Source organism: Oncorhynchus clarkii, chromosome 19 (genome assembly GCF_045791955.1).
Source record: "Oncorhynchus clarkii lewisi isolate Uvic-CL-2024 chromosome 19, UVic_Ocla_1.0, whole genome shotgun sequence".
In the NCBI taxonomy this organism is placed as follows: Eukaryota; Metazoa; Chordata; class Actinopteri; order Salmoniformes; family Salmonidae; genus Oncorhynchus; species Oncorhynchus clarkii.
The window spans coordinates 30,086,162-30,112,294 of NC_092165.1; the positions used below are offsets into that span (position 1 = coordinate 30,086,162).

At 43.3% G+C, this 26,133-nt stretch overlaps 1 protein-coding gene across 1 annotated transcript in view; it reads right to left on the reverse strand.

Moving 5' to 3' along the window:
• Nucleotides 1–26,133, reverse strand: part of LOC139374203 (protein phosphatase 1 regulatory subunit 37) — a 70,690-nt gene that overhangs the window by 29,515 nt on the left and 15,042 nt on the right. Inside the window, exons 7-8 of the mRNA XM_071115222.1 lie at nucleotides 25,574–25,729; nucleotides 25,018–25,130 (exon numbers count right to left, since the gene is read on the reverse strand). Coding sequence (XP_070971323.1) covers nucleotides 25,018–25,130; nucleotides 25,574–25,729 — 269 coding nt within the window. The remainder of the gene's footprint in view (nucleotides 1–25,017; nucleotides 25,131–25,573; nucleotides 25,730–26,133) is intronic.

Here is a 26,133-nt window from a genome sequence, read left to right on the forward strand (position 1 = left end):
ACGTCACAGAGCACAGTAACCAGCTTTACCATTATAAATCATCAACAATCATCAGACAACCAATAATACATACCCAGATAGGGGCTTGCTCTACTCAATCATAAATACTTAGGACTTTAAGTCACATATCATCAAAGAGGATAATTTGAAATACCTACCATATTTATGATTGCCTGAGTGGAGCAAGCCACTATCTGGGTATGTATTACTGGTTGTCTGATAATTGTTGATTTATACTGGTAAACCCAAAAGGAACTGCCAGTTGGTTTTGAATCTTTGTACAGAATTCCTATCCCTTGATCATGACTCTCAGTTCCATTAAATTACACATAAGTCATTGGACGAAGGCACCTTCTGTACGGGGGAGTTTTGTTAAGAGTCCTTATTCTCAATCTAAACATTAACACGCGTTGCTTGTGGTACGGTTTTGGAAGCATAAGGACCTCATCTTAAATATCATCGAGAAATACAAAAAAATTAATTAACAAAAGGTTCAATTGATACACATCTTATCAGGTTAGTATACCCACACGGACATATCTCCATGTTACAGTGCTTGTTTTTTTTTACGGAAAACAGACAGATGACGAGGCGACCGCATGTGCTAATTAGCTCAAGCATGTGACTTGGGAAGTGTACCGGGAGTGTAGTTTCGTTGGATTGAGGCGCCAATGGCTGTATGGATCTGTGCAAAAATTCTACAGTAAGTTTTCTTTTATATTTGAAGGATTCTTTCTCACTGATGGAATATCGTGGGTGAAACTAATGGCTGAAAACTGTAGGGAAACAGCAGAATGCCGCTTAGATTTTGAGAGCTACAATATTGATCTGTTGACTTCGGTACTTGTAGTGCTAACGGACACGCTAATAATTGTTGCACTTTTTCTGAATTGCCTTTGTTATGCTCATTACACTCACCCCCCAAATATGCTGGGTTAAAAACAACCGAATTTGGGTAAATATTGGACAGAACACACTTTTGATTATTTTGAACCAGCTAGTTGGAGGCATGGCTTTCAGATAGTTATTTTTGGCCACCCATCATGTCATTCCAGTTCATCTGTTCTGTTGTAATTGTCAACACATGTTAAGGTTGAGCACTGACACTTTTGTAGCTTTAATAAGGCTTACACAAGAGTATCAGTTCCTTAAAACCTCTCTGGGCTAGGGGGCAGTATTTTCACGTCTGGATGAAAAGCATGCCCAAAGTAAACGGCTTGCTACTCAGGCCCAGAAGCAAGGATATGCATAGTATTAGTAGATTTGGATAGAAAACACTCTGAAGTGTCTAAAACTGTTTGAACAATGTCTGTGCGTATAACAGAACTGATTTGGCAGGCGAAACCCAGAGCACAATCCATCCAGGGGAAAACAATTTTGAGCTCAATGTGTTTTCAATTAGGTTTCTATGGGAAGCTCTTTTAAATAGAAATATGCTTTCAGTTCCTATGGCTTCCACTAGATGTCAACAGTCTTTAGACATTGGTTGATGTTTTTCCTTTGAGAAATGAAGAAGTAGCCCTGTTCTTTCCATGTGTCACACAAAGGGACTCAAGTCTTTTGGAGCGCACGACCTGGAACGCGCTTCACTTTGTTTTTGTCCGGTATTGAGCACAGTATTTCCCGTCTTAAATTTGATTGATTATTTAAGTTTTTGGATACATAAGTTTGGCTTAGGAACATTGTTTGAAATGTTTGGACCAAGTTTACAGGTAATTATTAGATACTTTGTAGACGAGTTGAAACCGGTGTATTTCTGAATCAAATGCGCCAAATAAATTGACATTTTGGGGATATAATGAAGGAATTTATCGAACAAAAGGACCGTTTGTGATGTTTATGGACATTTTGGAGTGCCAACGGAAGAAGATCTTCAAAGGTAAGGCATGAATTATATCGTTATTTCTGATTTTTGTTTAGCACCTGAAATCAGATTTTCCTGTGTTTGTATGGGGGGTGCTGTCCTCAGATAATCGAATGGTCTGCTTTCGCCGTAAAGCCTTTTTGAAATCTGACACTGTGGCTGGATTAACAATAAGTTAAACTGTATTTTGATGTATAACACTTGTATGTTAAATTAATTCTTATTATGAGTATTTCTGTTTTGAATTTGGCGCACTGTAATTTCACTGGATGTTGTCAAATCAATCCCGTTAACGGGATCCGAGCGGGAAGGGAGGTGAAGGGATCCCTAAGAGTTAAGTGCCTATGCACATCCAATGTTGGGATAGTTACCACTTTGTTATAATATTTAAATAATGTTAATTAAAAATGTGTGCGAAAATACTCTCATTGGTTGTGAAAGCCACGCCCCCTTACGCCACACCTCCAGTCTTATCTGACCCGGTGGATCATAGCTCAGCGACCCAATTACGCTTGTTACTTTTGTTTATTTTATATTTTGTTTGCTTGCCATGCTATGCTATGTAGCCATTGATAAATTAGCCCGCTATAGCTTCGGCCTACCATGCCGCTTGCAATTGTACCCCCTTTCTAGCAATTCATTTTTAACTGCTGCTATACATTTATGCATAGCTTTACCCATTTATATGCCCATTTCATTTGCACATTGTCATTGATTATTGCCACTAACAGCCGATTAACTATGTATGTTCTTACTGTTTATGCCAGTTATTATCGGTGTCTCCTTTTAGATAAACCCTATTCAATACAAAGCCAACCAAGTCTCAATTCAAGATGAGTCTCATCTCAACTGTCAATCATTCCCTGTCATGTATAATCTCCTGAATCTATAAAGACTCTTAAACTGAACTGCATCTCTGCCTCCGCCTGCTCTTTAACAGGAGTCCCACAGTAGATGGGCATCACCATAACCCTCACCTAAACCTCAATCGGTTACAATATTGTAACTGAAGAATATTGTGTGACAGGCCAGGAACCAAAGTTTTGGTCAGTGTTTCCCTGTGCACCCTTATTAGGGAAGGACATGTAGGAAATGTATAAAATAACACCTTGGTCGCATTCAAATTAGAGGCCTCCTGAGTTGTGCAGTGGTCAAGACGGAACTGGTTTGATCCCGGGCTGTAGCACAACTGGCCATGATCGGGAGTCCCATAGGGACAATTGTCCCAGTGTCGTCCGGGTTGGCTGTAATTGTAAATAAGAATTTGTTCTTATCTGACTTGCCTAGTTAAATAAAGGTTTACAAAAAAATAAAAACATTACATAATATTGAAGAGGCCGGGGAAATATTGGGGAGGGCAGAGAGGACGGAAGATGGCGGAGAGGACGAAAACGGAGGTTTTGTTTGAAACTGCCAGTGAATCGAGTGAAGCTAATAGTACAGAAAGTAAAAATGAGTGGGTTACAGTGGCGGAAAGGAGAAGTTAAGCTATGTTGGAAAATAGGAAACCACTAGACTCGTTTTTGGTCGGAGTCAGGGTTTTGGATGAATGCTACTTGGTAAATCCGTTTAACATCTCCAGGAAAATCTGGAATGTGTCGGAACAAAGAGTGGAGTCGGTGAGAGTTACAAGAAGTGGTCTTGTTTTACTTTTTGGTCTGCGGAGCAGAAGAAGAGTGTGTTAAAACTCAAAAATATATCGGAGTGGAATGTTTCCTGCATGGATTTTCGTAGCAGGGCGCCAATCAAGTTTTTTTTTTCTGGGGTGGCGCAAGAAAGAAAGGCAGAGGACATAACTGAAGACATCGATGGAGTGGTTGGTGCACATCGATTGACCTGTATGGTGGATGGAGAAAAGAAGTTCACTTCACTCATTCTACTATTCCTTGATGAAGAGTCTCTCTCTCTTCTCATATAAAGTTAGGATTCATGTGATACCATGTATGAGATTTTGTGTGATAAATGTAAAAGGTTTGGTCATGTGTCAAAAGTGTGTGCAGAAGGGAAGAATATTGTATAGCAGATGAAGGGAAATGCTGCAACTGTGGAGGTGAACATGCCCCTGAATTCTTGGCGGGCCCTGGAGAAGGAGGTGGCAAGGGTAAGTAGTGTCCATCGTGTCCCCAGAATGTTTTTTGACATTTCTTATTCAATAACCCATCCAGCTGGTGGCGGTACAGCACCATTAACATTGAATGCCAACTGCCGTTAAACCCCATCGAAGAAGAAGAATTCAGGTGAGAGCTGTATACCTGGAAGGTCATTTGTGGTTGTGTAGGTTGTACGGTGGCGGTGCAGTTTGTTTATTTTGTGACCATGCGGACTTGAAGAAACGTTTGGGGTGTGTTCTAATGTTCTGAATGGTATGTGTTGAGTTTGACCATCAGTGAGTTTATTAATGTGTGACAATATTCAAGATGTTCATTATGTAAAGCCACCATTTTCAGATGTTTTGTTTGGAGAGGCTTTGCTGGTTTGAGGTCCAGGCAGTTTATTGGCAGCGCCCTCCAATAAGTTGACTTTGTAAAGTCATTTGTATTTCAAAAATATCTATTGTTTATGTATATGCAGTGGTTAACTGTTCTCTACCTTCAGAAGTACAGTATTGTTTGACACTGTTTTTGGTCATCTTGTTAAGTTGGTCATCTGAATCTCTGAAAGCCAAGCACTGCATTTCAAAAACCTATCCAGTGGAAGTAATAGATCTAAGTCATTTTGGTGAACTCTTGTTAATGTGTGTTATCTGTCAAACATGCAAATCTAATTGTCTAAGTCAGTGGTTCCCAAACTTTTTATAGTCCCGTAGCCCTTCAGACATTCAAACCTCCAGCTGCATACCCCCTCTAGCACCTGGGTCAGCGCACTCTCAGATGTTTTTTTTTGCCATCAAGCCTGCCACACACACACTATACAATACAATTAATAAACAAGAATGAGTGGTGAGTTTTTGTCACAACCCAGCTCTTGGGAAGTTTGTGTCTTAACAGCACAATTTGCCAAGGCCGGATACTCTGAGCGCAGCCCAATCCAGAAATATGGCAGTGACTTCTGATTAAATGAAATTTTCACAGAACCGCATCTTGTAATATTGATGAGGCTCTCTTGTTCAGATCGGTAAGTGGACTGGAGGCAAGGCATGTAAGGGATAACGAATCCAGTTGTTTGTGTCATCCGTTTTGGGAAAGTACCTGCGTAATTGCGCACTCAATCCACTCAGGTGCTTCGCTATATCACATTTGACATTGTCAAAAAGCTTCAGTTCATTTGCGCATGAAAAATCATACAATGGTGGAAAGACCTGCGTGTTGTCCTTGTTAATGCAGACAGAGCAGAGCTCCAACGTATTAATCATAGCCTCAATTTTGTCCCACACATTTAATATAGTTGTGGAGAGTCCCTGTAATCCTAGATTCAGATCATTCAGTCGAGAAAAAACATGACCCAGATAGGCCAGTCCTGTGAGAAACTTGTCGTCAGACAAGTGGAAATTATGGTCAGTAAAGAAAAATGTAAGCCCGTCTCTCAATTAAAAACAACGTGTCAATACTTTGCCCCTTGTAAAAGTGTTACATGGTCGCTTGCCCATATCATTGCATTGTGCAGAAAATACACGAGAGTTCAGGGGCCTTGCTTTAACAAAGTTAATCATTTTCATTGTAGTGTACAAAACGTTTTTCTTGCTGTCAGGCATTCCCTTGGCAGCAAGAGCCTCTCAGTAGATGCTGCAGTATACCCAACTGCTTGCACGCGCGTTACCACTCCACTATGTCACCCTGTCATAGATTTTGTGCCATCAGTACAGATACCAACACATCTTGACCACCAAAGTCCATTTGATGTCACGAAGCTGTCCAGTACTTAAAAAATATCCTCACATGTTGTCTTGGTTTACAGTGGTTTGCAGAAGAGGATGTCTTCCTTAATTGACCCCCTATAAACATAACAGACATATACCAGGAGCTGTGCCACATCTGTTGACTCATCCAGCTGTAATGCATATAATTCACTGGCTTGTATGCAAATCAGTAATTGTTTCAAAACATTTCCTGCCATGTCACTGATGCGTTGTGAAACAGTGTTGTTTGATGAAGGCATTGTCTGTATATATTTTTTGACCTTTCCCCCAGCATTGTCCCAGCCATATACGCGGTAGCAGGAATAATTAACTCCTCCACAATAGTATGGGGCTTGCCTGTCCTAGCCACTCGGTAGCTCACCATATAAGACGCTTCTAGCCCCTTCTTATTAATGGTATCTGTTGCTTTTACACATGTCTTACTACTCGAAAGTTATCTTAATTCTCGCTCAAAAAACTCCAGCGGCTTATTGTTCAAATTGGCATGTTTTGTTTCTAAATGTCTGCGCAAGAGTGAAGGTTTCATCAAGTTGTGAGATAGTTATTTTGCACATATAACACACTGTGGTTGAAGAAAGGCACTACTCCCAATATAAGTGAACCCCAAATCAATGTAGTTCACATCATATTTGCGCCTCTTCGATGGTCCAACGTCCCTGTCTGTTGTTCGGTGCTTTCCCGGGTAAGGGGGCAGTAGCTCTTCGGCTGCATCAGATTCACAACTGTCAGTGTCCATGCTAGCTGGGCTAACAACAAATGTTGAATTACTGATGCTAGCATTGGATGTGCTTGTGGAAGCAGAACAACTTGTGTTGTCGACAGGTGCAGGTGTAGTACAGCTGGTAGTACTGCCTTTTTTTAACCATTTTGTAACGGTTTTCTGTATGAGAAGGAGAGTCGGACCAAAATGCAGCGTGTAGATTGCGATCCATGTTTTAATAAACAAACGTAAAACACGAATCAATACAAACACTACAAATTAAAGAACGTAATGAACGTAACGAAAACCTAAACAGCCCTATCTGGTGAAAACACATAGACAGGAACAATCACCCACCAACACACAGTGAAACCCAGGCTACCTAAATATGGTTCCCAATCAGAGACAATGACGAACACCTGCCTCTGATTGAGAACCATATCAGGCCGAACATAGAACTGGACAAACTAGACATGTAACATAGAATGCCCACTCAGATCACACCCTGACCAACCAAAACATAGAAACATACAAAGTAAACTATGGTCAGGATGTGACAGTACCCCCCCCCCCCCAAGGTGCGGACTCCGGCCGCAAAACCTGAACCTATAGGGGAGGGTCTGGGTGGGCATCTGTCCGCGGTGGCGGCTCTGGCGCTGGACGTGGACCCCACTCCATAATAGTTTTAGTCCACCTCCTTAGCGTCCCTAGATAGGTTACCCTCCTTAATGACCGCTCGGGACAGAGGGGCAGCTCGGGACAGAGGTAGCTCGGGATAGATGGGTAGCTCGGGACTGATGGGTAGCTCGGGACTGAGAGGAAGCTCAGCACTGAGAGGAAGCTCAGCACTGAGAGGAAGCTCAGCACTGAGAGGAAGCCCAGGCAGGTAGTTGGATCTAGCAGATCCTGGCTGACTGGAGAATCTGGAAGAGTCTGGTCGACTGGCAGATCTGGAAGAGTCTGGTCGACTGGCAGATCTGGAAGAGTCTGGTCGACTGGCAGATCTGGAAGAGTCTGGTCGACTGGCAGATCTGGAAGAGTCTGGTCGACTGGCAGATCTGGAAGAGTCTGGTCGACTGGCAGATCTGGAAGAGTCTGGTTGACTGGCAGCTCTGGCTGCTCCATGCTGATTGGCTGCCCCATGCTGACTGGCAGCTCTGGCTGCTCCATGCTGACTGGCTGCTCCATGCTGACTGACAGCTCTGGCTGCTCCATGCTGACTGGCAGCTCTGGCTGCTCCATGCTGACTGGCAGCTCTGGCTGCTCCATGCTGACTGGCTACTCCATGCTGACTGGCTGCTCTGGCTGCTCCATGCTGACTGGCGGCCCTGGCTGCTCCATGCTGACTGGCGGCCCTGGCTGCTCCATGCTGACTGGCGGCCCTGGCTGCTCCATGCTGACTGGCGGCTCTGGCTGCTCCATGCTAACTGGCAGCTCTGGCGGCTCCTTGCAGACTGGCAGCTCTGGCGGCTCCTTGCAAACTGGCAGCTTTGGCGGCATCCTGCAGACTGGCAGCTCTGGCGGCTCCTTGCAGACTGGCAGCTCCCTGCAGACTGGCAGCTCCTTGCAGACTGGCAGCTCTATGCAGACTGGCAGCTCTATGCAGACTGGCAGCTCTATGCAGACTGGCAGCTCCTTGCAAACTGGCAGCTCCTTGCAAACTGGCAGCTCCTTGCAAACTGGCAGCTCCTTGCAAACTGGCAGCTCCTTGCAAACTGGCAGCTCCTTGCAAACTGGCAGTTCTGAACAGGCGGGAGACTCCGGCAGCGCTGTAGAGAAGGAAGGCTCTAACAGCGCTAAACAGGCGGGAGACTCCGACAGCGCTGAAGAGGAGGAAGGCTCTGGCAGCGCTGGACAGGCGAGGCGCACTGTAGGCCTGATGCGTGGTGCTGGCACTGGTGGTACTGGGCCGAGGACACGCACAGGAAGCCTGGTGCGGGGAGCTGCTACCGGAGGGCTGGGGTGTGGAGGTGGTACTGGAAAAACCGGACCGTGCAGGCGCACTGGAGCTCTTGAGCACCGAGCCTGCCCAACCTTACCTGGTTGAATGCTCACGGTCGCCCTGCCAGTGCGGCGAGGTGGAATAGCCCGCACTGGGCTATGCAGGCGAACCGGAGACACCGAGCGCAAGGCTGGTGCCATGTAAGCCGGCCCAAGGAGACGCACTGGGGACCAGCTGCGTAGAGCCGGCTTCATGGCATTAGGCTCGACGCTCAATCTAGCCCGGCCGACACGCGGAGCTGGAATATACCGCCGCACTGGAGACACCGTGCGCACCACTGCATAACACGGTGCCTGTCCGGTCTCTCTAGCCCCCCGGTAAGCACAGGGAGTTTGCGCAGGTCTCCTACCTGGCGTAGCCATACTCCCTGTTAGCCCCCCCCCAATAAATTTTTGGGGCTGCCTCTCGGGCTTCCATCCGCGTCGCCGTGCTGCCTTCTCATACCAGCGCCTCTCTGCTTTCACCGCCTCCATTCTACGATAACCTTCCTCGCACTGCTCCAGCGAATCCCAGGCGGGCTCCGGCACTCTCCCTGGGTCGGCCGCCCACCTGTCGATCTCCTCCCAAGTAGTATAGTCCATACTCCTGCTGTCCATAACGTCCTCCCATGTCCATTCCTCTTTACGCTGCTGTTGCTGCCTGTTGACACGCTGCTTGGTCCGTTGGTGGTGGGTGATTCTGTAACGGTTTTCTATATGAGAAGGAGAGTCGGACCAAAATGCAGCGTGTAGATTGCGATCCATGTTTTAATAAACAAACGTAAAACACGAATCAATACAAACACTACAAATTAAAGAACGTAATGAACGTAACGAAAACCTAAACAGCCCTATCTGGTGAAAACACATAGACAGGAACAATCACCCACCAACACACAGTGAAACCCAGGCTACCTAAATATGGTTCCCAATCAGAGACAATGACGAACACCTGCCTCTGATTGAGAACCATATCAGGCCGAACATAGAACTGGACAAACTAGACATGTAACATAGAATGCCCACTCAGATCACACCCTGACCAACCAAAACATAGAAACATACAAAGTAAACTATGGTCAGGGTGTGACACATTTATCAATTTTTGAGCTAACGGAATGAATAGCAACAACGTTTGGCTACATACGGTGGCTTGCAAAAGTATTCACCCCCTTGGCATTTTTCCTATTTTGTTGCCTTACAACCTGTAATTAAAATCAATTTTTAGGGGGGTTGTATCATTTGACTTGCACACCATGCCTACCACATTGAAGATGCAAAATATTTTTTATTGTGAAACAAACAAGACAAAAAAACAGACAACTTGCTTGAGCATGCATTACTATTCACCCCCCCCAAACTAAATACTTTGTAGAGCCGCCTTTTGCAGCAATTACAGCTGCAAGTCTTTTGGGGTGTGTCTCTATAACCTTGGCACATCTAGCCACTGGGATTTTTGCCCATTCTTCAAGGCAAAACTGCTCCAGCTCCTTTGGAGTTGGATGGGTTCCACTGGTGTACAGCAATCTTTAGGTCATACCACAGATTCTCAATTGGATTGAAGTTTGGGCTTTGACTAGGCCATTCCAAGACATTTAAATGTTTCCCCTTAAACCACTCGAGTGTTGCTTTAGCAGTATTCTTCAAGTCATTGTCCTGCTGGAAGGTGAACCTCCTTCCCAGTCTCAAATCTCTGTAAGACAAAAGAGGATTCCCTCAGGAATTTCCCTGTATTAAGCACCATCCATCATTCCTTTAATTCTGAACAGTTTCCCAGTCCCTGCCGATTAAAAACATCCTCACAGCATGATGCTGCCACCACCATGCTTCACTGTGGGGATGGTGTTCTCGGAGTGGTGAGAGGTGTTGGGTTTGCGCCAGACATAACGTTTTCCTTGATTGTGTGATGACCCTCCCGCTCTGTCTGCCGAATTCTTTCTCTTTGCTCTTGTTTTCCTTAATAGGATTTGGTGGGCGGAGCCGGGAGGGTCATCAGCGAAATGGGACACACTTGGGCTCGGGTGTGTCCCGGGATAAATACACCTCTTCCCCATTTATTGAGGAGACTCTCCATGCAAACACACGGTTAGATTTTGGTTGTGGCATTTTTATGGACATTTTGTGTGTTTGCTTTAGCACCTTTCCACACCCCTCATTATCACATTTATGCACGCATCCACTCACTTACATTACTGACTACAGACACTGTTGTTAATTGTATTTACGTTACTTCAGTTAATAAATATATTTTTGTTATTCCTTAACTCCACGCTGTCTCCCTTTTTGTTACAGACTTTGAGCCGATTCATGACAAGTGGGAGCTTGTCCGGGATCATAAGGTTGGTTCCTAGACATTTTGGCATATAGAACTTTGTTGCATTATGAAGGACTAGTATCAGTGTCGTTGGGCGCTGTATGTGCGTTGTGTTTGGGAGAAAATGTGGAGTTAATGTTTGAGAACTCTGTAGGTGCTTTGTTTGCAACTTTTGTTACAGCTTTTGAGTTTTAATGTTTGGTAATCCCCGTGTTGGTTGCCTTCGTTTGTTAGGTAAACTTGCCACTGCGGTAGATAGTTTGTTGTGTTCTGTGTTGGAGAGAGTACATTGTTTAGTTTCTAGAACCCTGCCCAGGCAGGAAACTCTTGCTCTACTTGCTGTTGGGACATCGGTCCGAGGAGGTGAGTACAATCGGCTCTGTACCTCAGTGGGTGATTGGGTAGGGTAGTGACAAGTGCTACCCGGAGCTATAGCCTTTCTTTTTCCCCGGTTAGGCTTAGCGAAGTGTTTCACTTTGGAATACTTTGGGCATGGTTATTTTGTTTGTTATTTTTGTGTGGTGTCCGTGGACTGAGCAGTTGTCTCTGGGACACATCCGTGGCTTGGGGAAATCTGCCAGCGTGCTGGGTATTTTTTTCCCTTGCCAGCGGGCTACAGTGTGTAATTATCCACCGCAAATCCTCACGAAGACTAGGGTTGAGTTATTGTAGGTTTTGGGGAAGCTCCATATATATCTCATCTCTCTTCTGTGGTGCACAGGGTGATTGTCATTTAGTGTGATTGTCATTTCTCTTGTGGTCCGGTTTGATGTGCTCAGGAGAGGGGAAAAGCAAGATAAAAAAAAAATTATTTACTTGTGACTATGGCGTCTTTCCATCAGAGAAACTGTTCGAATTATGTACTAAAGAACAGCCGTTGAAGGTCACTGAACACTACAAGGTTGAAATTAGTGATGAACTAAAAAATGATGTTAGGTTGATATTGAAAGCCAATCTGATGGAGAGTGGTATTCTTGAAGTAACCACTTGGGCAGCCTCTGCAGAGGATTCGCCTTCTCCCTGTTTCGTTACAATGGCCGCCCCATCTGTTAGACCTAGTGGTCTGTCCTTTGAAGAACAGGAATAACGGCTTCTGTTATAACGGCTTCTGTTACAACTTAGAACATGATCGTGAGAAGCTAGAGCACGATCATGTAAAGTATGACAAGGGATTGGAATTTAAACAGGATTTGAAGCGTGCTAAAATTAAGCTGCAAGAAGAGCGGTTGGAGTTGGTTAGGGAAGGAAAGATCTCAGGCGAGTTTGCTTTGGGAAGTTGACCCAGATTTACCTAGGGGTCGCTCCTCTTTCCGTCGTGCCCCAGACACATTTTATGTTGTTGGAAACTTACGGTTGTTGCCAAAATTTAAAGAGAAGGACCCTGAGACATTCTTTTCGTTGTTTGATTGTGTTGCTGATGCTAGGATTTGGCCTGATTCTGATAGCACTTTAATGTTGCAGTGTGTGTTGACTGGTAAAGCACAGGAAGCATACTCAGCTCTTAGTGTAGCCGACAATGTCATTTATGAGAAGGTTAATATGGCTGTGTTCCAGATTTACGAATTGGTTCCTGAGGCTTACCGCCAACGATTTAGAACTTTAAAAAAAGGGATGATCAACAGATTCATCTTGAGTTTGCGCGAGAGTTATCTTCACAGTTTAATCGATGGTGTTCCGCCTCTGCAGTTATGACATTCCAAGGGCTGTGTGATCTCAGAACAATAAGGACACAATCCCTGATCGTATAGCCACGCACATTAACGAACAAAAAGTAAAGACTGTCGCTGAAACTGCGGTTTTGGCAGACGAGTATGTTTTGACTCACAAAAGTGTCTTTGCAGAGCCCCGTATTCGGAGTGAGTGGGGGCGTTCGGAAAGATTTGGGCCTCGCTCACCGAGATACTCTCGTTCACGGGCAGAGTTTCATTCAACTAGGGTTGAGCCTGACTCCCGTGGTAAAGCTGACTTTGGTCAAGAGTGTCACTATTGTCAAGGTTCAGGTCATTGGAAAAACGAATGTCCGGTTCTCATGGGTAAATGTAATACTTGTGCTTACATTAAATCTAAGCCTATGGCTTTAGCAGTGGCTGTCCCACATCAGTTCACTCCTGACACACTGTCTCATGCCCAGGGGCATGTGAAAGTCCATATTAACCCAGACTATTTACCTTTCATTACGGAGGGTTTTGTGCCTATGTTAGGAAGTAACGACCTAGTGCCAGTGAAGATCCTGAGACACAAGTGCCTCTGAGTCGTTTGTGTTGGAGTCTGTGTTACCCTTCTCTGCTGAGACTGATTCGGGGAATAGTGTTCTAATTAGAGGAATAGGTTTGAACACTCTGTCAGTTCCATTGCATAAAGTGATGTTGGATTGTGGACTGGTGAGGTTGTTGTGGGGGTGCGTCCTTTGTTGCCTACTGAGGGTATTGACGTTATCCTTGGGAATAACTTGCCTGGTGAGCGTGTATGGCCTGTCGTGTTTCCATCTCTAGTGGTTTCCGCTAAGCCGTCATTTGCAGGGATTCCTGATGAGAGTGTGCAGAGTTTCCCCAGAGGTGTTCTCTGCGTGTGCAGTGATGCGTTTCATGAGCAGTGGCGACCTGGTCACTGGGCCGGCTAACGAGAATGGCACAAAGAAATCTGTCACTACTTTCCCTGTTATCCCGTTATCTGTACCCTGCTCCGATCTAATCAAGGAGCAACGGGCTGACTCCACATTAGAAGAGTTGCGTGACCAAATTGTGCCTGTGGAAAAGTTGGGAGATGTCGACCATGGCTATTTTCTCAAAGAGGATGTCCTGATGAGAAAGTGGGTGTCTCATGGTAGTTGTTTTGTGCGTGTGTGTGTGTGTGGGGGGGGGTATTAGTCAGGTTGTTGTACCAGCTAAGCTTCATGAGTTGGTGTTTACAACTTCTCACAATGACGTTGCTGGACATATGGGTGTGAGGAAAACCTACAATCGCATACTAAGACATTTCTTTTGGCCTAGGTTAAAGAGGGATGTTTCTGAGTTCATCAAATCTTGTCACACCTGTCAATTAACTGGTGAACATAATCAAGCTATTAAGCCAGTACCACTGTTTCCTATTCCTGTACTCAGCCAACCTTTTGAGTATCTGATTATTTACTGTGTTGGTCCTCTGCCTCATTCTAAAAAGGGTAGTTCACTGTGATGTGTCAGACCACTAGGTTTCCTGCTGCCTATTCTCTCCAGTGTATCATGACTAAGTCTGTGCTAAAAAGCTTTGACTCAGTTTATCTTACTGTTTGGAATCCCTAAGGTCATTCAGAGTGATCAAGGATCTAATTTCCCCTCTAATCTGTTTGGTCAGATTCTCCAACAGCTTCATATTAAACACAATTTGTCTAGCGCCTATCACGCGCAGAGTCAAGGAGCGATGGAATGTTTCCATCAAACACTTAAGTCTTTGTTGAGAGCTTATTGTACTGAGATGGATAAGGATTGGGAGGAGGGGTTGCCTTGGTTACTGTTAGCCGCTAGGGAGGTTTCACAGGAGAGCACGGGTTTCAGTCCAAATGACCTTGTGTTTGGACATAGGGTGCATGGACTTCTATCTGTGCTCCAGGATGACAGGAAGTCTCCCGAGCCCCCTCAGTCCCTGTTATCTTATGTGTGTGATTTCCTTCGACGCCTGTACACCGCTGGTGAAATGGCTAAAGAGAAGCTATCATCTTCACAGGAGAGGATGAAGGGCATATTTGATTGGCGAACTGAGCCTTGTCACTTTAGTCCAGGTGACCAGGTTCTTGCTCTGTTGCCAATTGTTGGTTCTCCTTTTCAAGCCAAGTTTCAAGGTTCATATACAGTTGTGCGCCAGTGCACTGACCACAACTATCTAGCACTCCAGAACGGAGTAAAGCACACCAACTGTGCCATGTAAATCTGTTAAAACTATATGTATGTTCCTCTGAGGCTGAACAGTGAGAGTCTACAGAGGACGGTAAACCTGTTCTTTTGGCCGATACGTTATTTCGCTAGGTTCTTGTCATGCTAGGTCCGTGCATGGGGAGGAGGATGTTCCTGGTCTCGACGATTGCATACTGCAGAGTAGATTGAAAAATTCAGAGACACTAGATGCTTTAGACAGCCTTCTCGCACATCTACCTGTTGATGGGTGGGAAGAGATGGTCGGTCTGATTCAGAGATTTCCAGGTTTATTTTCTGATACACCTACATGTACAAACTTAATAAAACACGATATTGACATTGGGGATGCTGACCCCATTCATCAGCGGTTCTATAGAGTTTCTTCAGAGAAACTGCATTGTCTGGATGGTGAGGTCAGGTACATGCTGGAGAGTAAGATAGCAGAGCCTTCTCTCTCCAGTTGGGCTTCTCCCTGTATCTTGATCAGTAAACCGGATGGGACAAACAGATTTTGTACGGACTACCACAAGGTAAACAGTGTCACTAAGCCAGATTAATTTCCTCTTCCCCGGGTGGAGGACTGCGTTTATCAAGTCGGAGCAGCTAAGTTTGTGAGCTAATTTGACCTGTTAAAGGGCTATTGGCAGGTGCCACTGACAAGTAGGGCTCGTGAAATCTCTGCCTTTATTACACCTTCTGATCTGTACTTCTATTCGATTATGAGTTTCGGCCTGCGTAATGAACCTGCCACTTTTCAGAGACTTATGAACAGGGTTGTCTCCGGGTGTGCTGTTTATCTGGACGATGTAGTGATATATGAAGATACTTGGGAGGAACATTCAAGCCTTGTTCGACCGCCTAGCTGCGGGTCGCCTCACGATCAATCTGGCAAAGTGCGAGTTTGCTCAGGCGACCGTTACATACCTTGGAAAGGTGGTTGGGCAGAGTGAAGTGTGTCCTGTTCGGGCTAAGGTTGTAGCTATTGATGCTTTTCCACCACCAACGACTAAAAATAAACTGATGAGTTTCTTGGGATGATTGGTTATTACCATCGTTTTTATAGGAACTTCTCTACTGTGGTCGCTCCCTTGACAGATTTGCTGAAAGCTAAGGCTGTTTATGTATGGTCTTCTCGTTGTCAACATGTTTTTGAAGATGCAAAGAGGTTGCTTACCTCAACTCCGTTGCTGGCTGCTCCTCGCAGTGATTTGTCATTTACCTTGCAGGTAAAGTCATGTGGGGGCAGGTGCAGTTTTGCTGCAAGCAGATTTGTCTTGTGTTGAGAGGCCTGTTAAATTATTTTCCAAAAAGTTGAACCATTATCAGTTGAACTACTCGGTCATGGAAAAAGAAGCGCTGCACTCATATAGGCACTACAACACTTCGAGGTGTATGTCGGATCAGGAGTAGTACCTATTATGGTCTACCCCGACCATAATCCTCTCACCTTCTTGAGGGCCATGATGTGTCCTAACCAGAGGATAATGAGATGGTGTTTATTTTTTACAAGCATTCCATCTCGATGTGCGGCACATCCGGGGGACTGATAATGTTGTTGCTGACGCTCTCTCTCGTGCACCCTGTTCCTGAATGTCTACGTGACTGACCATTGTTTATTTTGTTTGGTATTGTCCTGTTCTGTTCTGTCGCTCCTGTCTGTTCCCTTCTGGTCTTGTCTTAAAGGTTGCTTCCTGTGCTCAAAGGTTGCTGAGGTCTAGGGAGGACGAGGTTGGCCGCGGCAAGTGGAAGTGTGAACACGTACCCCCATCAATTTGGGATGCTTCTTCAAGCAATGGCTTTTTTCTGGCTACTCTTCCATAAAGCCCAGCTCTGTGGAGTGTACGGATTAAAGTGGTCCTATGGACAGATACTCCAATCTCCGCTGTGGAACTTTGCAGCTCCTTCAGGGTTATCTTTGGTCTCTTTGTTGCCTCTCTGATTAATGCCCTCCTTGCCTGGTCCGTGAGTTTTGGTGGGTGGCCCTCTCTTGGCAGGTTTGTTGCAGTGCCATATTCTTTCCATTTTTTTAATAATGGATTTAACGGTGCTCTGTGGGATGTTCAAAGTTTCGGATCTTTTTTTATAACCCAACTCTGGTCTGTACTTCTCCACAACTTTGTCCGTGACCTGTTTGGAGAGCTCCTTGGTCTTCATGGTGCCGCTTGCTTGGTGGTGCCGCTTGCTTGGTGGTGTTGCAGACTCTGGGGCCTTTCAGAACAGGTGTGTATATATACACTAAGATCATGTGACACTTAGATTGCAAACAGGTGGACTTTATTTAACTAATTATGTGACTTCTGAAGGTAATTGGTTGCACAATATCTTATTTAGGGGCTTCATTGCAAAGGGGTGAATACATATGCACGCACCACTTTTCTGTTTTAGATTTTTTTTTTTTGCATTTTACTTCACCAATTTGGACTAATTTGTATATTTCCATTACATGAAATACAAATAAAAATCAATTGAAATTACAGGTTGTAATGCAACAATATAGGAAAAACACCAAGGCGGATGAATACCTTTGCAAGGCACTGTACAGACCGTTAGTAGAACTCCCGCAAGAGAGTAGCGGTTAATGTGATTGGATGTTAATTATTTGACTAGGCTATCTGTATTTCACATTGTGTTGTTATTTCGCTGAACACTAGATGGTTTCATTTGGGGGGGGGGGGGCAGTGAAACGAGGTTACTCAGGCGAAGAAGAAAAAAAACTCACCCAAAAGTATAGCCCCATTGGAAAATATAATTGGACTGCTTAAAAAATATATAAATATTCACATGTTCAAACACGTTCCCCAGTTTGGGAATACCTGGTCTAAGTTTTAATAAACTTTTCTTGTTCTTTGTATCTGCTACTGTACTGATTCCCTTTGACAACCCTGTTCTAGGCCCATTAAACTCATTCAATGGAGGGCTTGGTGTCTGCAGGTTTTTGTTTTCCTTTCAATTAAGCCCAAGACAATCAGGTGTTGGGAGTGTCTTACTAATTAGTGACCCTAATTCATCAATCAAGTACAAACCCGCAGACACTTGACCCTCCGTGGAATGAGTTTGACACCTGTCACCTACAACCTGTGTCTAACGTTTAGATGTTACACATGTAATAAAAATGTTGTATTTTTGCAAAGGTGTTGTCTGGTCTGTTGAATTGCTCAGAATGTTGACTCAACTGAATATGTGGCCTGTCACCAACCTGTCTTATCTTCTGGTTGAGGTGTAGTCTGGTAGTTACTACAATCATGTCCGTGAACACACTATGGTAAATACTGCAGTATACTAGTCATGTCCGCAAAACCACTACAGTAAATATAGCCTCGTCGTGAACCAGGCTACCCTAAAATGGGAAGCCTGGGGAAGTTCAATGGCAGAAATAAGCTAAAGAGGGGTAGTAACCCGGTGTAAATCAGTAACGACTCGCAAACCTGTCACACGGATCACATCAGTTCGAGATGAGCTAAAGCTGCAGCAGTAGGGGAGAAATGGTCTACAATGCTAGCCATATCAAAGATTATAGATTTGTACGTTTCCAAAGTAGAGAAAAGTAAGCTAACCTTGTAAGCTACCTAGACAAAAATGAACTTACGCGCTAGTTCAGTTTCTCTCTCGATTATAAAGCCAACATAATGTTAACACCATATTATTGACCTAAAATGTTAGCTATCTTAGCCCAATCACTAGCTTATCCAGGGTCAGTGATACTAGTGTAACCATGTACTGTCCCTTACGAAAAAATATTGCAGTCAGAGTGCAGTATAACTGCAGTTGGAGTGCAGTATACAGTAAGAGGAAAGCTGCCATAAACTACAACATTTAAAAATTGCACCTTGTACATTCTACTAGTACAACTCTCAATAACATTAAATCGAAAGCCCGACTGAGTTGTTAAAAAAAGTTGTTTTTAAGTTGGGACCTGCGGTCCATATCAACCCCATTCTGGGTCCAGATTCGAACCGCGGTCCGCCTGTTGAGTTTGGCTGGACGTCATCTTCACAATTTATAGTTCTGGGTGTTCACTCTGTTTAATCCATTTGTTTTGTCATCTGAAACCTCAAAATCTGTCTTAGAATTTTTGGTTTTAACTGAAGCCCTGTATTGTGTTTTCCCCAAAGCTCTCTTCTCCAAACCTACAGTGGTTTACATGCGACAGGCCTCATCCATGCTTGACTCAAACCCTCAAACAACCAGTCAAGTCTTTAATTGGTCGCTATTATCCCCTGTGTTCCCCTTCAAGCATCTCCTCTCTCTGGGAAAGGTTTCAGTCGTCCATCGACGTGTCGTGCCTCTGTGTATCCCTCTCCCCTCTGCACATCTCTGAGCTGGCATTAGCACAGACACAGCAATAACCTCTTGAGTGTGCCACACACACACAGTGAGGGGCTCTTGAGTGTGTTTGTAGTCGCCACTGTACAAATTAACTGTGAAGACGCACTTCCTCAGGTCTGCTGTTGCCAGCATCTTTCCACCCTCGCGTTCATTCATTACCTCCTCAGCCGGGTGACCAAAGGAGTGGAACGGGGGTGGCAATGAGGTACACTGATGTATTGCTTCTCACTCTGACTATAGTATACTATAGTATTCCTGTTATTGCGGATATGACCGTAGTATACTGTAGTGTTTTTGCTGACATGACTGTAGTATACTGCAGTGTTTACAGTAAATACTGTACAGACATGTCTGAAAAAACACTACAGTAGTCTCACGATGCCATACCTCCAGAATCACGTCATGGTCACGCCTCTCTTGGAGGTTTGGAGAATTTATTTTGCAAAAACATTTTGAATGGCCCGCTGGCTCCCAACGGCAAAATTCTGATTGGATGTGACATTTCAAGAACCCTCTCCCCACACACCCGTAGAAGTGGTGCTGTGTGTTATGTGCACCACTGTTTACCATCCGGGTAGTTGTTGCCTATGCTAGTTTTAAGTGCAAGTTTTTAAGCTATAACTGTCTCCCACAGTAATGCGATTTATATTAAGTGAAATTGAAAGTGGATTACGCTGGTAAAGTCAAACGTCATAACATTTGTCAATACCGCTCTGGTGGTAAACCTTTTTTTTTACAAAATTGTTTTTTTCCCTCCATTCATCCACATGGCTGCTGGCGGCACTTTGCTACGACCAAAAATATAGTGAATATTGTCCATTATTTAAGTTTTTGAGCCAGTGGGAAAACCTATTCAAGTAAGTAAATACATGTTTTTAAATGTTAATGTATTATTAGCTAGCTGGCTGGCTACAGTAGGCCACTTTGTAGGCTAACTCAAACTGAGTTGCTAGCTAGCTAGCTTGACACACTGTTTAGCTAAGTGAATTAAAATGTCATCAGCTAGCTAACTTCCCATTAGCTAGCTATCTTGATGTAATCATTGTAAATTAAAAACAGTCTCCAAATGCATTTGTAGATAACAGCCATGGAAGAGGGTGACATTGCAGTTACAGCTGTCAGTAAACAGAGAGTGTAGGCTACTGGACAGGGCAGGTATCTTTGTGGGATGACGTTATGAAAAGTGTATCCAATTTTAGTCCCCAGAGGGAAAAACTTTGAGGACAGAGATATAATAGTAACCTATTATTTAGTGCTTTCTAATTTGAGTATATCTGTCACCTGTTTGTGATTTTTATGTTTCTGTTCTCAGATATGGAAAGCTGTGAAAGCCTGTTCGCAGATGGAGAGCGCTCCCAATGAGTGTCCCAAGAGACTAAGAGTATATCCTATATGCCATGGATTATATGTGTAGGCCTACCTATGCTAGCAAATGTTGCATACAAAAATACAGTTAAACATCACACATAATGTATAAACCTAATACATGTCTGCCTACCCAGAAGATCGGGGATCAGTGGAGCAAGATTGTAAGGTGGGTTTTTTGTTCACCCGAAATTATGCTTTAGTAATATTAGCATACTTGTTATTGCTCAATTAACTTTTGTTGTTTAGACTAAGTTTTCTGATCTTTACGTATGTGCTTATTTGTACATTTTGAAGTGATGAAGTGTTGATTCTTTGAAGTGAAGTGTTTAAATTTGTTTTAATTGTTAAACTATGATTCAAAATGAACTAGTGTCAATGTTGGTCAATTGCATATCGCAATTCTGCAATAAAGAGGGGAAGGGGTTCTGTCTCTAATGTGTCTGTGTTCTAGTGCTGAGCGATTAGTGCTTTTTGAGGTCGTTTCGATTATTAAGAAATAATCACGGTTTTTGATTTTGTTTCCAATCTTTTTTTTTTCATGACTGCTGAATACCAACTAGCATTTTCAGGTAGAAATACCTTGCACGAAGCAAATGCTCCTCTCGATCGAGCATTCTTCTTCTGTCTCTTTTACACAGCAGGCATATAACACAGACTGGCCAAGTAGGCATGCAATGGATTATGGCCATTGTAGTTAATTACCACATTTTCTGCGCTAAACTATGTAGAATATTAGTCTGTTGGAAATCAACTCCCTTCTACATTGTTCGCACAGTTCTGGCTTGATCTGATTAATCTCTAGAGAAACTTTTGCAATATGCGCATTGAGCTCACAGAAAAAAACGAAATGGAATTCAAATATATATTTTATTTTTACACCCTTTTTCTCCACAATTTCGTGAAATTCAAATAATTGAACCGACATCAGTCAATTAGTTTTTTTTCATAATGTCCGTTAATCTCTCAACACTACTGTGTTGTATTCTCAAATGAACATTTCCCTTTCGTCTAGTTGTAAGATTTCCAATCTGTTTTATTGATTGTCACCCTCAGTGTATCAGCTATCTGAATTCATTTAGCAGCTTATCATATGGCAGGCATCGCCAATGCAGCCATAGGCCTATAGTTAGATGGCATTACTGGCCTTATGGGCATCTGTCATCTGAAGCAGAGAATAGCAAAACTCACATTTGTTTACATTTTCAGCTATACATTCTCAATTTAAAATGATACCAGTAGACAATGTATATGAGGCAAACCATATACCAGATGTTGTACATGGATTTTATGTGCTGACAAATACAATTGTTTAGTGCAAACCCAACCATTGTAAATTTACCTACAGTATGTAAATAATAAGATGACAATTTGGCTACAGGAGATGAGCATTACAGGTAACATTTTAGTTCATTCATTTTAGCAATATTGCTTGCAAAATGATTGTTGTTGTTCCCATAGATAGACCCCTTAAACAAAGATCGCAGTTTTAAAGTGACGACTCTCGTTGGTTGAAGAAGGAGACCAAAGTGCAGCGTGGTAGGCGTTCATGATTTGTAATAAACTGAACACCGCAACAAAATAACAAAGTAGAAAAAACGAAAGCGCACAGTTCTGTCAGGCAACTAAACAGAAAATAACTCCCCACAAAACCCAAACTGAAAATCACAACTTATAAATGATCCCCAATCAGAGACAATGATAGACAGCTGCCTCTGATTGGGAACCACACTAGGCAAAAACAACAAAGAAATAAAAAACAGATTCTCCCACCTGAGTCACACCCTGACCTAACCGAACATAGAGAATAAATAAGGATCTCTAAGGTCAGGGCGTGACATTTGAAACTGCAATAAAAGTGCATTAACTGCAGTCGACTGATAACAGCAGTTGAAATGCAATTATACTGCAAAAGTACTGCAGTAAAATATATATATATATGTTGGATGCAGTATTTGTAGCGTACTGCAGTTACAGTGCCTTGCGAAAGTATTCGGCCCCCTTGAACTTTGCGACCTTTTGCCACATTTCAGGCTTCAAACATAAAGATATAAAACTGTCTTTTTTTGTGAATAATCAACAACAAGTGGGACACAATCATGAAGTGGAACGACATTTATTGGATACTTCAAACTTTTTTAACAAATCAAAAACTGAAAAATTGGGCGTGCAAAATTATTCAGCCCCTTTACTTTCAGTGCAGCAAACTCTCTCCAGAAGTTCAGTGAGGATTTCTGAATGATCCAATGTTGACCTAAATGACTAATGATGATAAATACAATCCACCTGTGTGTAATCAAGTCTCCGTATAAATGCACCTGCACTGTGATAGTCTCAGAGGTCCGTTAAAAGCGCAGAGAGCATCATGAAGAACAAGGAACACACCAGGAAGGTCAGAGATACTGTTGTGAAGAAGTTTAAAGCCGGATTTGGATACAAAAAGATTTCCCAAGCTTTAAACATCCCAAGGAGCACTGTGCAAGTGATAATATTGAAATGGAAGGAGTATCAGACCACTGCAAATCTACCAAGACCTGGCCGTCCCTCTAAACTTTCAGCTCATACAAGGAGAAGACTCATCAGAGATGCAGCCAAGAGGCCCATGATCACTCTGGATGAACTGCAGAGATCTACAGCTGAGGTGGGAGACTCTGTCCATAGGACAACAATCAGTCGTATATTGCACAAATCTGGCCTTTATGGAAGAGTGGCAAGAAGAAAGCCATTTCTTAAAGATATCCATAAAAAGTGTTGTTTAAAGTTTGCCACAAGCCACCTGGGAGACACACCAAACATGTGGAAGAAGGTGCTCTGGTCAGATGAAACCAAAATTGAACTTTTTGGCAACAATGCAAAACGTTATGTTTGGCGTAAAAGCAACACAGCTCATCACCGTGAACACACCATCCCCACTGTCAAACATGGTGGTGGCAGCATCATGGTTTGGGCCTGCTTTTCTTCAGCAGGGACAGGGAAGATGGTTAAAATTGATGGGAAGATGGATGGAGCCAAATACAGGACCATTCTGGAAGAAAACCTGATGGAGTCTGCAAAAGACCTGAGACTGGGACGGAGATTTGTCTTCCAACAAGACAATGATCCAAAACATAAAGCAAAATCTACAATGGAATGGTTAAAAAAGAAACATATCCAGGTGTTAGAATGGTCAAGTCAAAGTCCATGAATCCAATCGAGAATCTGTGGAAAGAACTGAAAACTGCTGTTCACAAATGCTCTCCATCCAACCTCACTGAGCTCGAGCTGTTTTGCAAGGAGGAATGGGAAAAAATGTCAGTCTCTCGATGTGCAAAACTGATAGAGACATACCCCAAGCGACTTACAGCTGTAATCGCAGCAAAAGGTGACGCTACAAAGTATTAACTTAAGGGGGCTGAATAATTTTGCACGCCCAATTTTTCAGTTTTTGATTTGTTAAAAAAGTTTGAAATATCCAATAAATGTCGTTCCACTTCATGATTATGTCCCACTTGTTGTTGATTCTTCACAAAAAAATACAGTTTTATATCTTTATGTTTGAAGCCTGAAATGTGGCAAAAGTTCGCAAAGTTCAAGGGGGCCGAATACTTTCGCAAGGCACTGTATGTCATTAAGACAGTACTTTAGAGAGCTATTTATAATATATGTATAACTAGCCCATGTTAGTTAGGCTAACCAGCTAACTTACCCATCCAAATCTTGTAGTTATCAAGGCCAGCTTTGATTCCTATTGATTTTGTTGAATCGCTCAGGTATCATATGAACACACATAAGACATGGACAAATGTATAGAATTGAAAGAAATGAACTTAAAAACGGTAAAAGAAATCATTCCGCCAAAAAGAGGGGTGTGAAAAGTTTGGGTCGTGAGGTGGTGGTTTGCTACTACGCCGATAAATGACAATATCCATCAGAACATTTGTCAGATAGGACATTTGTGTGAACGGACCTTCTCAAAAAGTAGTTGCGTATCCTTGACCTAGTCCATTAAGTAGCAAAAAATGACCAAAAAATGCCTAAAAAGAGGAACTAAAACCGGAGTACCTATACCAATAACAAATATAAAACTCACAGAAAAAGGGAGTTATACTGTATAGTGATTTGTCACTACACTAAATGTGTGTTCTGGATAACATTACAACCCAATTACATTCTGTGACACCAAAGTGTTTCCTTGTCCGACCCAAATAACCCGCTCTCACTCTGTTCTCTTTCAACAGAGACAGCCCAGAGGACAAAAGGAAAAGAGAAATACAACAAACGAGAAAGGTTAATAACAGCTTTTCCTGTGTCATATTTGACAAGACCAGCCATTGGCCTAATTATCGTCATTATGGTTTGCCAAGACTTCTACTTCTCCTTCTTAGTGGCTGGCAGCATGATAGCCACTTCTAAACGCATATCTATTATTTAATCAAACTGTTGGTGGTGGCAGAACGGAGAGAGAGAGGGGCACTTTATTTTTGGCCTGGGTGAGTTCTATTTGAATATGCCAGTGGGCCAAGGCTTTTAATGTATACCCTTTTGATTTCCAAGTCGCCTCCACTCAAATGACAAAGGTGCAGTTTATGTTGCCAAAGGGAAAGGCTAAATCTGAGTCAAAGGCTAAGGCTGGGGTTGAGCTAAATGGTAATCCAGGATCAACACAGCGAAAAATACAATCAGGATCAACACAGCTAATTTATGATACAGGATCAACATAAGAAAGTAACATGTGTTCCTCACCAGAACTTTGGCTAGATGGACCAGTCCATTGTTAGTGATCTGGTTGTTCCATAGAATCAGAACCTTCAGTCCATCTGTCTGAACTCTCAGACCTTCACAGATCTCCTCAAGTCCTGCACAAGACCAGAAAAGAGAAAGGAAACACTTAAGACTACAGTGCACTAGGCTAGTCATACAGGGCTTACATAAATGACAAGGGGAATTAAACAATTTGCTGCTACCTCAATCTCTGTGAGTGATAACAGAGTGAAAATGGTCCTGTTCTTTGACCAGGACCGTCACCTGAGTCTGTTATGGTGTTGTTGCTGAGGTCCAGGATAGTGATGGTACTGTTCACAGGAGCTTGGTTGCACCTTAATTGGGGAGAACGGGCTCGTGGTAATGGCTGGAGCGGAATAAGTGGAATGGTATTAAATACATCAAACACATGGTTTCCAAGTGTTTGATGCCATTCCATTCGCTCAGTTCCAGCCATTATTATAAGCCGTCCTCCCTCCAGCAGCCTCCACTGGTACTGTTGTATCTGTTTCATACAGAATATGTTCTTTAAGTGCACCTGAGTTTGCTACGGTGTTGTTGCTGAGGTCCAGAGTAGTGATTGAGCTGTTGTATCTGAGCAGGTCTCCTAACTGCATAGAGTCCTGTTCGCTGTTCAGATTATTGTTGGACAGGTACAGCTCCCGGAGCGCTCTGTTGCTCTTCAGAGCAGCCACTATGGACAAAGAAACCAAAGCAATATTACTTTTTAAGTAAAGTTTGGTTTGATGGTAAAGAATCATGCAAGTCTAATAAATAACCTACTTTAGCTTGAGACTAAACCATTGTATTTATAGTATGTCTCAAGAGTCAACCAGCGTTTCTCAAAAGCACAAATCTCCCATTACTCGACCAAAAATATTTCAAAGCAGAATTTTACTGCACACTATCTCTCAGTGAATTGTACAGTGAAGTGTGTGCGCGTGGGTGCATTGGTGGGTTGTCACGCAGCCCAGCCTTAGCGGATCGATGCAGTAGATTTGATCAGGCCCTTTGGGCTGCATGTGGAATGCCAACATTGTCATCATGCACAGTGGGAACCAAATGGAGGGATCGCTGGATTGATCTGGACGACTCCAC